Genomic DNA, 13,446 nt, shown 5'->3' with positions numbered 1-13,446 from the left:
AAAAAAAAAAAAACACCACAGCTTTTTTTTTTCCCCCTAAAAAAAACCATCATAAATTATCTCATTACCAGAAGGTTGGGTACCTTTATATGTTCTCAGGAAAAAATGCTACAACAGGTCTAACAACAGAGCCATTATACTCAGGAAGTAATCATAGTGACCTTAAGAAATGGTAACAGTCCATCCAACAAGTTATTGCTAAATGGTTGTGCTCAGGTGGGTCAGAGTGTTAGGGGACCATTCTCAACCAATGCCCCTTTCCATAAAATCAGGGAGAAACAGTGATTTAGATTTCATTGTTTCAGTCTAATGCTTTACAGCATGCATGTTATGTGTCTCTACAACTGGTTTTTTATGTAACTTTTTCAAAGTCTGTTAGTACACATGCAATGAAAAAATTTGGTTTGAGTCTTTAGATCTCTACTTCCATGTTGGCTACTGAAAGAAATGCATCAAGTAGCTCAAGAAAATCTTATCCTGATAACTGATTTTTTTCCAAGACACAGAAAATTAACCAGATTTCAAAACAAAAGAAGATTACATTAGGTATTTCTCTTAATTTTTCCAGCATTTCAGACATGCAACCAGTACGGGATGAGACCTGGTATTTTGAAACAAGCACTTGGTATTGTCTGCAATTTATATTTTAGGAGATCTTGTACCTTTCTACAACCTGAGTTCTCGCACAGATTAGGATTTTTTTTCAGGTTAGGTTTCTAGCCTTGGCACTGTTGGTGATAATTTTGAAATAATGATCTGAGAGGGAATTTCAAAGATTGAAAAAACACAGTACCAAACCCCCCAAATATGGTATTCTGATTCCTTTCAAATGTTTGTTCTCTTATTTTGAAAGTAAGGTAGACCAGAAGGGGAGGGGAGAAAAAAGTTGTGTCATGGATTTTTGGATGTTCAGACAGACTGATGAATAGACTAACGTATCCATGGGATATAGTTCCACTGTGTAAACCCAACAGCATCATTTGTTCTGAATGTTTTGGAGTTGACAGTTCCAGAGGCAAGCACAGCTCTGCCACCTGGACGTCATCTTGGGCTGCAGCCAGTAGTCTCTGCTCTCTTGGGCAGTGCTGCTGCAAGACAGGGAAGCGCCACGTTCTTCTGGCCTTGGAGTTTGCTCTTTGGTTTGAGAGGTGACGTTTCAGAAGCCTTAGCCCACATTTTTGTCTTGTGTCCTGTCCCGGTAAAAGTAACTGAACTAGAAGCTGACCGTGTAACTTGTAACTTACACCCCTATGTAAAATACCTTGTCAGAGTTGCTATCATCTACATTCACCCAGGGCTTTTTGTGTCCTTGGGGACACAGTTGCATCACTGAGCCAGCTCACTTAAAGCTAGCTTAGTTGTCTCTACTAAACAGTTGTTTCCTGCATGAGGATAACACTTGCAAATCAAAAGCAGTAAAACCTGTAGATTATAAAATGCACCGAATGTCTTCATTCCCTATAACTGAATACTATCCTTGCAGTACTTTGAAAGTAAAGTACACGAACAAGTACTACGTCTTAGTGGCAGATGTAATAGAAATGCATTGACAGCACTAATCTGCTCTTTCAATGTGACCTGCGGACAGCAGAGCAGAGTGTTGCTGGAACATTGTCTCTTCAGCATTGTTCCTGCTTTGGCTCTTCATCTGCACATGTCCAAGGCTTCAGAGCTAGTGAGGTAAATGGATTCAGCAGTTTCTTCACTTGATACTTCTGAGTCTTTTAAGGTCAACGCTTTCATAATTGCTTATAAATTCATGGACAGTACTGTTTTCAGAATAGTCATTGTGAATTTAAATTGCTTCTTAGTGGAACATTGCAAGAGTAAGTCCTCATTAATTTTAGTTTCAGTCCTTAGTAGCAGCAGACACATGATTCACCTGATTCCGTTTTCCTTGTAATTTCCTACCAAAGTAGTACTGCTCAGTGAACTGGTCTGAAAGTCCTGGAGAGTAGTAAAGATGGGGTTGATTTATTTTATTATTATATATGGCTTATCAAAACAATATATATCTGCACTTGTGAGGGCTTAACAATACCGGTCAGGAATCAGTCCTGAAATGTGTATTATATACTAGAATTTCCAGGTAGCATTCTCATCATTGTATGGCAAGATAGGCTGTGTTGGTTTGTTTAATTAATTAAAATGCATATAAATGTTTATAAGCTACATGTTTGTCATTTAAAAAGCATCCAGTAACATAAGTTCAGGATATTTTTCTGCATTATCTGGAAGCAGGATGTTTAAGCAGGTGGTCACCTGTTTACCTGGTACCATATTTGTATGCAGAGTCACCTGTGGGGCTTCCTGTCCTTAACTTCTACAGCATCTTATACCATCCCAAATCTGACTAGAGGTTAGCCTGAAGCTGTATTTATTTCATTTTTGCATATAAGCCATCCTTTGAGAGGGGTCCAAAAGTTCTTTCAGAAGGAGCCGTAGGCACCCATGGAACAGTGTCTCTATCCATTTCTGTAGCAATGACCTTTTATGTAGAGAACATGGTGGTATCTAATTTTTTTTCATATGAGGGCTTAACTTTTAATACCACAAAGCTTTGGGGCCTTCAGGACCCCCTGTCACGTCCCGCTCTGTTAGACATAGCTGGTAGCATCTGTGACACCTCCTCCTTTCCCCCAGCAAGGGACACACATGAGGACAAAGATGGGCACAGTATGTTGCAACACAAAGTGGGGCAGCAGATTTTACCTAAGCATCACCTCACTAGCCTTCTCTTTCAGGATGGGTGTGGAGAAGAGGCTGGTGGTGCCGGGCATCGCCCCTTTCACCAGCAGAGCCTGTTAAACTCTTTTCCTTGGGGCAGCTTTGGACCCTGGTTACCATGGTGACAGGGATGAACCTGACACTTCAAAGCATAGCTCAGGGAATCACATTTTCAGTTCATAATCAAATACAATTCTTCTTTTTAATAATACTACCCTAAAAAGCTGTAATTTAGTCCTGTAAGCAACAGTTTAGATGTACCCAAACTCTAGCGAATTTCTGGCATACCTTCATCTCTCAGAAGCTGTGCTCCAAGAGGTAAGCTCTTTGGACGACGTAGAGAAGGGATAATTGTGAAGGGAGAATTCCTTTCCCTGTCAATGTGTCTCCAGCTTTCAACCTGAAAAAGAAAACCTTAAAGAGAGGCCAGCAGTGTGCCAAACTTACTCACATGAAGAAATCTGTAAGACCTCATGAATCATGTGCATAGTTTGCTGGAACAAATTGCACATCCCATCTCCCCAGTCTCTGCAAAAGTGCATTCAAGTGTTTTCATCAAATAGAATCAGCTGAGTCTTTTTTTAAAAAACGTGATTAAGCTAAAAGGGATTACAGATCTTCTCTCTCTGAACTTGAATTTATTAATTAACTTTCAGACTTCTAAAAATTTCCTTAATTGCGCAATGATTATCATTGTAGCAAAGCAGAAACAAAACAAATCTGAGGGAGACGAAACGGTATTTCTGGGTGGATGATTAAAACACAGGGCAGACCAGTCTAAAAGAAAATATTCATCAGAGAATCTTGCGTAGTTTCTCAAAGAGCCCTTTTCTCAGGTGGTAGACTGACATATCTCCAGAACTGGCTGAAACTCCAGTTTCATTTGATGTTATCCTGATGTTACCTCGTTGAACTCATTCAAACGTCATTCCTGGTTTTTAATTAAAAGTTTTTGAATGCCACATAACAAAGGTGCAGAACAGATTATCTCGAGCAGAGCTTTTTTGAATATCAAGCTATGCAGCAATAATGCCAGTTTGTGAGAATTCAAAGATTTGCCATGAACAGAAATTAACATTCAAAGAAAATGCAGTGTAATAAAATAGCAGCTTTAATCATGCATAAAACAGAGCTTCTTCCCCAACTCACACAAAGGAAACCCAGCATAAAATGCTGTGAATGTTAAGAGAGTCAAATGGTATGGTGAGAAGGTTACACATAAAATCTCCTTCAAAACCTCTGATTTAAAAGCTGTCTTTTAGGAGGCTGGCTGTTCTCTTAGTTGGTACCATATAAGCAGCCCAGTGAAATCCTACCAGAATTTTCTGCTTGAATAATTTTTCTGGATGAGCGAGTAGAATATCATTAGCTTGATTCTAACACCATCTCCATAGGAAGGTATAGGTGAATAGATTTTGTGCTGAGTCTCATAAATTCTCTGACCATTTTGCAAGGCTGTGTGTAAATTCTGAACCACAGAAGAAAGGATAAGGCAGGAAAGCAATATGAGCTGTGACTAGATTCCTTATGCCACGGTATACTTTAAGAATTAAGAATGAACATTATGCATACACTCAATTTTAGAAGTGGGTGTTGGTTTTTTAGGTGTATTTGATTAAAAACATGATCTAAAAAATTCAGAGAAATTAAGTACATGAGGAAATTGTGAGAATGAGATGGACTCTACCTCACCAATTTTCAGAATTTTATTGTCCCTGAGAGTGTTAGCAATCCTAGCCTAATTTAGTGCTGTACACAGTTGAACTTCATGCTATTGGTCATGGAAGTCAACTGATTGAATATTGTCCTCAAGTATCTATGAAAACAAAGAAAATTACTTCTTATATGGTGACTATTATTGGCAATGTGCAGAGCCAGAATCACTGGATTGAGTTATTTTATGAACTTTGTGAATGTAACTGTGGAATATGATTGCTGTTACTGTTCATTAGTTCAGAAGAAAGATGAGTGGATAAGTTGCTAAATCCAGTGTTCTCCCAGTCCATCTCATAAATCTTCTGTGTAGGCAGCTATTTTTACAGAGGGGAAAAAATGTAGTTAACTCTCTGTTTCAGATCAGAAACTGTTCTTGCAAATTTTATGCAAGATGAGTTTGCACTGGTTGAAAGCTGTAGGATTATCTCTTCTTAGACTTACAGGGTCAAATTGTGAAAAACATGGTAATATGCAAGGATATTGTAAAAATTGACACTGACTGGCCAAAGTAATTAATAGCCAGTAGAGAGTCCTTTTTCGTATGATCATCATTCTGTTACCACACGAGGTTCTTTTTCAGATCACTAAATTACCTATTAACACAGTCTGCCGTTCAAGATATAAGAAGAGAATGCGGGACTAGATTGCTAAAAAAGGAATGTTAGGAATTATTAAAGCAGGTGTTTTTATAATTTCAATTATTTTAGACTATTTTTACCTTGTTTGGAAATATACGGTAGTTGAGGCCAACTATCAAAATAGTTCAATTTTTAACTACTATTTCTCTCCAATTTAGTGAGAAGGATGTTGTGGGGGAATTTCTCTTGCTGCTACAGTCCTTCTGCAATCAGCAACCAGGAGACACTGGCTTAAAAGTTTAACACTTTTAATGTTCAATAGGCACATTTTCTGTGGTTTTGTGCTTGGTTGTGTTATGTCTAAGCTCACACATGCTTATTAAAATACACTGAACTATCAAAATTAAAGCACAAGTAATATGAAATACTTCCAAAGTCATAAGTTTCATTAAGTGATTCTATACTACATTCAATGCCTTCCTCAACATATTTTATTGCATACAATGCACATACACATAAATAATAGATTACAGTGCGATTTATATCAATAATTGCTTTCATATGGTCCCCAAATGTAACATTTAGTCTAGAGAATGCATCTGCTGCTGGAAACATACATATAATAATCCTAGCTTCATTTAAGTCAAAAGCAATTTTGCTGTTAATACTGGGGAGAAGGGTAGTGTTTTCCCCATAGATCTTAGCATTTTGGACACATGAGGCCCAACCACTGGTTATATGCTTGCTTAGTCTATGACTATTCAAAAAAGTTTTTCTCCACCAATTTAGAACTTCATGGTACATCTCTAGTGGGTACCAGCTTTATCTCATAAGCAGGATTAAAGTTCATGGAATGAGTTACCGTCTCTTACTTCAAACCCCTTAGTGTAAGGAAACCAGAATAAATGGACAAGCAGTTGATATCCTCCTGGCTTTCCACTGTTGTTCTAAAAACTTGGAAAGAGAGCTGCATTTTGAACACAGATGATCCAAACAGTCATTTCTCACAAAATATATAATGAAACACCAGTGCCTAAGTTAGGTGAGTAAGTAAACTCCCTCAGTAACCTTTCCTTAAGATTTTCTGAGAAGGGTATAGTTGTTTCTCTAAGGTAACTTTTCTGTATGAAATATCATTGTGAGTGGCCAAGCAATAATTTTAAACATGACTCTGAGAAGCACTTATGTTGTACCTTGCTCTATCAAGGAATAAGGGTTCTACCTTTCTCCAGTAAAGTGTGAGACAGGTCTCTCATTCTTTCCCCTTTACTCTTTCATCTCTCACTAATACTCCTGCGAAAATACCACTATCCTGATGAAGTCTCAAAGCCTGTACTTTTGGTTGTATTTCTGAGCCTTCAACTTTTGAAGTGCATCTTCAGGTCACATCCAATCCATGTACTTGTATTTTGAAATCTCTCAAAAACCTGGCCTTAAGTCTCCATCCACACAACTAAATCGCTTGCTCAAGCCTTAGTTGTTTTGCAGCTTGTGTAGTTCTTACCTTTGCTAGGTCAGAGCTATCCAGCTGCTCTCGAACTGTACTCATGGCGATTCCAGACACAGCAACTGTGCCACTCCTGCATGCTTCCCTCTCTACCCTTCCCATGTCCTTGCTGTTTCTTAGCGCCCCGTGGAGCAAACGTGAAGGTTTTTCCCATTGGCATATAAAGCCATTTATATTTTAGCTTTGTTTGGTCTTTTGACTCTACTGATTTGCCTTTTGGCTCCACTGCTTATCAAATGATCATTCGTATTTGTCACGTCCAGCCCAGCTAATAGTAGACTGGGAGTTGATTCATTTTAAGCATTGAGAATCTCAAACACCACCTTCTTCCAGTTACACCTCAAGTCATCTCCCTCTGTTAGAGAGCATCAGATGTGTATCTGGCTTTAATTCTAGTTTGCGTGTGAGTATGTGTTGTGTGTACTCAGCTACATGTACACACACGACTTACTCGATCCTGACTTCTACCCCTAGACACCTCAACAACACACATAACACAAACAAAATATATAGGATTGAGTCCACACAGGTTATGCGTGCAAGTGTGTGTGCAGGCATGTATTTACACAAAGGAAGAAGCATTTAGTATTTCTCAGCAGATAGAGTTCAAGCTGTAGGGGAGAGATTATTATGATGATGAAGTCTATGATGATGATTAGGTTTTATGATTAAAGCACTGCCAGATCTCTCACTGTCTGCCTAGCTCTCGCATGGGTGTCTGGAAAAGAGCACGTTCCTAACTCAGAAGGTTGTTCTGAGGGTGAGTTTTTAGTGGTTCAGATACTGCTGAGATGAAGGTTACAGAAACAAGTAATAAAGAGTGATTTTAAACAGCAGCATGATCCCTCCCTCAAAAGAGAATATGAGTTCCTGCACATGGAACCCAAATAGTCTGAGTAACATGGTTAAACCCAGAAAGTATTAGATACTAATTATCCCTGGTAGCGACTCCACTGGCTTTCTGAAAGGCCTGTAGAGCAGATTTTCAGGGGAGCAGTTGTCTTTCTCTGGTGTGGCTTCACCTTGTTTTTCATTCTGCTTGTTTTGGTGGTCTGTTGAGAAGCATCCTAGTTTCAGAGTAAGGGACATTTTCTGTGTAATGACATAGGCATGATGATACCAGCAGCTTGTAACTACTCCACGTGCAGCTGCTGTGAGGCGGAGAGGTTAAGTGGCATCTGCTACATGCTGGGCAGAGACTGAGAGAAGGGTCAGCAAGAGAGCAAACACACATACCCATCCATGCCTGTGAGAAGGGGAAAGGCAAAGTGCTAAGCCACAGCCTTAGAAAGTAAGAACTAGAGAATTGAAGAGCTGTTTCCTATTTTACAAGTAAACACCTCATGGGATTTTACCCCTGGCTGAAACCTATTTATATTTTTTGATATTTTGCCAGGCTGGAAAACCCCATGTTCCTGATCCTTTGTACACCAGGCTGTGATGCAAAGAGGTGCAGACTGAACGGCTGTGCACTTTCATATGTATTCTGTTTTCCTCTCTGCTGTAACCCGTGGCCTCAGCCCACTCAGCTGTGTTACAGAGTGATTTCATCTCTGTGTAGAACAGCAATTTTTTTTTTTTTTCCAGGGCCTGTATACAGAAGTAAAACTACTGCTGACTTTAGGCTTGGCTTTATGGATGACCTTATTTGGAGAATCAAACTTCCCAGTAGAATGCAGATCTCAGGCCAGATGCTGTAAAGAGAATTAATATACAAAGGTGGACTGAAATTGGGCAAAGGAGAGAAGGACTAGAGCTTGAGGTGCCAGCTGTGGCTTGGAAAAGAGAGTTTAATTTAGTGTTTGTGAGTTAAGTAATCTCACTAGTCAATGTTAAACATTCCGTATTTAATATCTGAAAAAATAAAATTAAAGGAAGTAATGGTGATTTAGTAGGTAGATGGTCTCTGCTTTGTCTTATGCTTTTTAACACAGTAACTTGTTTGGAAATCCAGATGCATATACATTTCTGTATACATAAAGTTATATATGTACATGCACCTGTAGACACACATATAGTCATATACTTGGTGTTGCAAATGTATGGCATATAGATTGAAATTTATAGGGTGTCTATATACATCTGTGTAGATGTATAAACACGACACGTGTCTGTATTCTGGCTACTGTATTAAAACACACACATATTTGGAAGTTATCACCAATGATGATTTTCTTGTCTCTAATGCTTACACATTTAAGCAACTTCTTTTTTGATTCATTTAGCAGCAGCAACAGAAGAACCTGAGGTGATTCCAGATCCAGCTAAACAAACAGATCGAGTGGTGAAAATAGCAGGAATAAGTGCTGGAATTCTGGTATTCATCCTACTTCTCCTTGTTGTCATACTGATCGTCAAAAAAAGGTAAGAAGATGATCTGTGCTGATCCCTCTTCTTTTCCTCCATATCAGACAATAACAAAATGAGTATTTTTATAGGTCTTTAAAAAAAACCCCAAAAGTTTCAGGACCAATAGCTCACATCAAGTTTTGGATGAGTTCTTTGTGTTTCCTGCTGGTTTTGTTGTGATTTTTATGGTGGATTTAAAGAGAGGATTTCTTTATATTTGAGATCCAATAGCTATACATTTTCTCAGATTTATTTCCAAGTAGTTTTAAGTTGCAGCTGGAAGAATGCGCAGAATGTTAAAATGGATGCAATTGAAATTCATGGAACCTTTTTTTTAAAAAAAATAAAATAAAAAATGAATAACTTACTGCACTTTTCATGTTGTAATCACCTAATGAATTTGATTTTCTATATGCAGCTCTAATGAGTTATTTGTATCTGTATGTTATCCAACTTGCAAAATAATGTAATTTTATACCTCTATTTATGCTCTTGTAAACCTGGAGTTTTTTCTTAAAAGTCATACCACATCACTGTAAAATTATCTAGCGAGTCCTTAGTGCATGAAATTGTTTAAAAGTGTATTAATTTGAATGAATTTTAATTTTTTCAGTGCTTTCTTAGCCAGTAATCAATATCGCCATCTTCTGGCACTGTACAATGCTAACGCTTCATCCAAATGCTCCCGACTATAGTAAATTGTGCTACCCTATTACTCGGTCACTTTTTAAAAGTCTCGACTTCCCAGTAGTTGCAACTCTTTTAAGTTGGCATAAAAGTTCATAATATGGCTCTATAAATCTGTAGTTATAGCATCGAAACAGATTCCTCTCTTTCTGTGCACCCCCTCCCTGGCAGGTCCCCTTTGCAGGGCACAAGCTGATTTCTCTTGGGTACAATGAAACCCTTGTCTTCCAGTGGTGTGTGCATCGCGTTCCCTTGCCTTTTGCAGAAATCTTAATGAAAAGTATATTTGTAAATGTTGCGAATGTTCTTCTGAAATGCAGCTTGCTGTTATTTTTAAAGATTAAGAAAAACATTAAAATTGTACCTAAGATCATTCTATATGTTATAATTACTGGTTTGCATTAGATTTTTTTAATTTATTGCCTCTTTACAATTATCCCTGGAGATATATAACTTGGAGAAGAAACGTCTGCATTAGAAACATTAGGTATGCTTATAGTGTTCTGTGTTAGTTAGCTACATATGTGATTTTTCCCAAAAGTGCTTTTACTTTTCTCTGTTGTTTACCTCTGTGGTTGAGAATTAACACATATGCGAAAGGTCCAATTCATCATATGCAAGAAAGACACGCAGTCAGCCAATTTTCTTTATTTACACAACTTTTAAAAAAGAAAAAAGTTGGTTTTCAGCTTTCAGGAGGAAATCTCGATTTTATAGCTTTATTGCAAGGTATGTGCTGGGGAGTATCAGCTTCTCAGTGCGTGTTGTAGTGGTCCCCTTATACGTAAGAGAAGGCTCTCTGTATGTGCATGTGTGTGTGTGTGTGTGAGAGAGAGAGAGAGACTGTCTGCCACTATATATTGTCAGTCACTTCCAGACAGGATTGACTACCTTTGCAGGTAACAAAAAAAATAAGCTTAAAATTCAATATGTTCATTTTTCCTATCCTTTTTACCTCTTGCATTCAGAGTCCTTTTAGACTCATACTTTCCATGTTGAATTGTTTGATAAAAGTAAGTTAATCATGTCCGTGAAATGATACTTCAAAATTTCCCCTTTTTCCCTTTTCCCTTTTCTTGAACTTGTGAAGTCAGTACCCTCTTAGGAATGATACTTGATCATCATTCTAAAGCATATAACGTTTCTAAACTCCTTTACTATTTTATATTCAAAATAGGTGAGAAATTAACCTCTTTAATGAATCTTTAATGTTTGGCAATTTTTCATTATGATAATTTAATTGGTTGTCTATCGCATATGTTATAGGTATGCCATTTCCCCCACCACCCCACCCCATTTAGGGAAAATTGGCAGCGGTTTTTTAATACCAGCTTTAGTCAAGGTCTGTTAAAAAAATGTAGAAAACCTTTGTATACCTGAGTTAATTCAGTCCATCTAGTGAATCAGGACAATCCACGTAATGAAGCTAGGAACAGTTGTAAAAACCCTGACACGTTCACACATACATAAACACACTTCACTTAGTTGTGGGACTGAAAACCGATCCGTTTGAATCATCTTCTGTAGTGTACATATTCAGTGATCCATTATGTAGTATCCCTTTTGGTATCTGAATTGACCACAGATATTACACAGAAAAGTCAATGAAACAATGGTTTCTGCATTTTCATTGGTTTACTAAGTTGTATGCACTACCATCACTATCTCAATCTGATTAAATGCAGCATTACATTTTATTGAAAAATGGAGTACTAAGCAGTTTTTTTCACGAGCTCGAGATGTTTTAGGCTTTGCCTGATCATTTTGTACAAATTGGTTTGAAGTTTTCCCAAATGAAGCTCTTAAGAGCTCTTACAGAGTTTTACTGGATTAATCAAACCAGCTAAGAAAAGGGATACTGCATCTTTAACAAGCAATGCCATTTTTATTTTCTAAGTCATTGTTGGACTATTTCCAAATGTCCTTCATTTCCTTCCATTTGTTTACCTTCCATGTTTTTAATGCTTAGCATGACTACATCAGCATTTCCAGTTGTAAGATTTTAAAATAGAAAGCATATGTTTGCATTCAGGAAATGTGTGGTATATATGCCAGTACACGCATATCTTTTGTAAACGTGCATTCTTTAAGATGTGTGTACTCATATAGCTACATACAGTATGCATACAAACATATACGTATACACCTGTGTACCGATAAAGATGTTAAAATGAAATACATGAAATTTGTTTTCTGAATAAATGTATTTATTAAGGCATTCTTTAGTTTTTGTAACTGAAAAGTAAAAAGCATATTTACTGCACAAGATTTGTACACAGCTGTTCATTTGTCATGACATCTAGGTGGTAATCATTATATTATGCTGAACTGCATGTTGAAATACACAATCCATTTAATTTTCAAATTTTTTGGCAATAAATGAAATCTCAGCATGTAATTTTCTCCAGTGATCTTTCTAAAAAACAAATCATTTTTATATGCTAGTGTATTTTTTTTTTTTAATTGCATGGCAAAGTAAGGCTAGTTTGTGCATGAGCAAGTTGAAATGCTAACCAAAGAAACACAAATTTTTCAGTTTTTTTTTTTTTTAAACGCACATTTCTCTGCTTTATTGAATGTGACAGAGTCACGCTTTTCATTCACCATTGCTTCTCTTTTTCCACTGTCTGTGATTTGCTTGCCAGGAGGAGCTACTATTCTTACTCCTACTATCTGTAAGTAGAATACGGGTGACTTACTATTTTACATGTTTTAAAGATGCAGTATCCCTTTTTAAAAAAGAAAAACAGTCTCTATAATTTTCCTAAAGTTTTATTGATAGTTACCTTTCTTTATTCTCAGGCTTGAAAAATCGCTTGTATCATTGTTCCTGTTACTGTTACCCTGTGGGGTTTTTTTAAAGGGATATTGTATTTCTAACTGTATATTGAGACTTTTGCTTTTTGCTAGTTTTTTCCATAACTATCATTTTAGTTTATTGTAATCATAATTTAATTTGCATTATGATTCACAGCAACACATCACACTAAGGAAAAAACCTCTTTTCCCATTTCCTAGCTAGAGAACTGTGCTTGTAAATCACAAATTGTTCTTTCTTACCATATCAGTTACCAGGAGTGATCCTGTGCACCACTTTTCCTACGCAGATTGTAGGCAGATGCCAGACCTTTATAAAGACGTCTCTGCCCTAGCAATGACAGAGCAGCACGTCTGCCTCTGTGGTACCAACCTTTTTTTTTTTCCCCCCAGAAATATTTATTGTGGCGTGGTCTGCATCTATTGCTTGTGAGGTGCTTTGCGTACACATTTTAAAGTGTGGATCTTAGTTTATGACATTGGTTTGCATAAAGTTTTGCTTCATTGAAGCAAAATTGACTTTTTTTATACATATTGACTAAATGAGGTTTTGTGAGGGCTGCAGCATTTTTGGCTGTGGTTGAACAAAACAGTCTTACACACATCCTTAATTTTAAATAAATTCATAGAGCCCTTGACTTCAGAGGGGATCTAAGAATGCACTCAAGTGCTTTGATGAACTGGTGGTGTCTGATAATGATGGTCTTCCACATTTTTAAGCAGATTAGTTGATTTCTTTAACCAAACTTAAAAATTAAAAAAAAAACAAAAAAAAAAAAACACAAAAACCAAAACCCAACAAACAAACAAACAACCCTAAACTGGTTTAGCTAACTGCCATTCTCCAGTTTATTGTGACAAATTATAATTTCCTTGTTAAATAACAATTGCTTCAGTTCTAGATAATTAACCGCACTGTTTCATCCTATGATGGAGCACTTTTCCCCTCTAGCTCCCACTGAAACACCCACCTGCTCAGGTTCATCCAACTGGATCCTTTAGCAGATAATGAGAATCATTTACACTTTCTGTCAGCCTCAAGTACCTTAACCTAACGATTTGCTT

General features: G+C 37.2%; 1 protein-coding gene across 5 annotated transcripts in view; it reads left to right on the top strand.

Moving 5' to 3' along the window:
• Positions 1-13,446, top strand: part of PTPRK (protein tyrosine phosphatase receptor type K) — a 413,815-nt gene that overhangs the window by 367,833 nt on the left and 32,536 nt on the right. For 2 of the 5 annotated variants that reach the window (XM_074896283.1, XM_074896282.1), the window contains exons 14-16: positions 8,754-8,892; positions 10,010-10,051; positions 12,210-12,239. In XM_074896283.1, coding sequence (XP_074752384.1) covers positions 8,754-8,892; positions 10,010-10,051; positions 12,210-12,239 — 211 coding nt within the window. The remainder of the gene's footprint in view (positions 1-8,753; positions 8,893-10,009; positions 10,052-12,209; positions 12,240-13,446) is intronic. The other 3 variants (XM_074896286.1, XM_074896285.1, XM_074896287.1) reach the window with 2 other exon arrangements.

The sequence above is a fragment of the Athene noctua genome, chromosome 1 (assembly GCF_965140245.1).
Source record: "Athene noctua chromosome 1, bAthNoc1.hap1.1, whole genome shotgun sequence".
Classification (NCBI taxonomy): Eukaryota; Metazoa; Chordata; class Aves; order Strigiformes; family Strigidae; genus Athene; species Athene noctua.
Note: the sequence above shows the minus strand (reverse complement) of the source record. Positions and strands in the feature narration are given on the sequence as shown.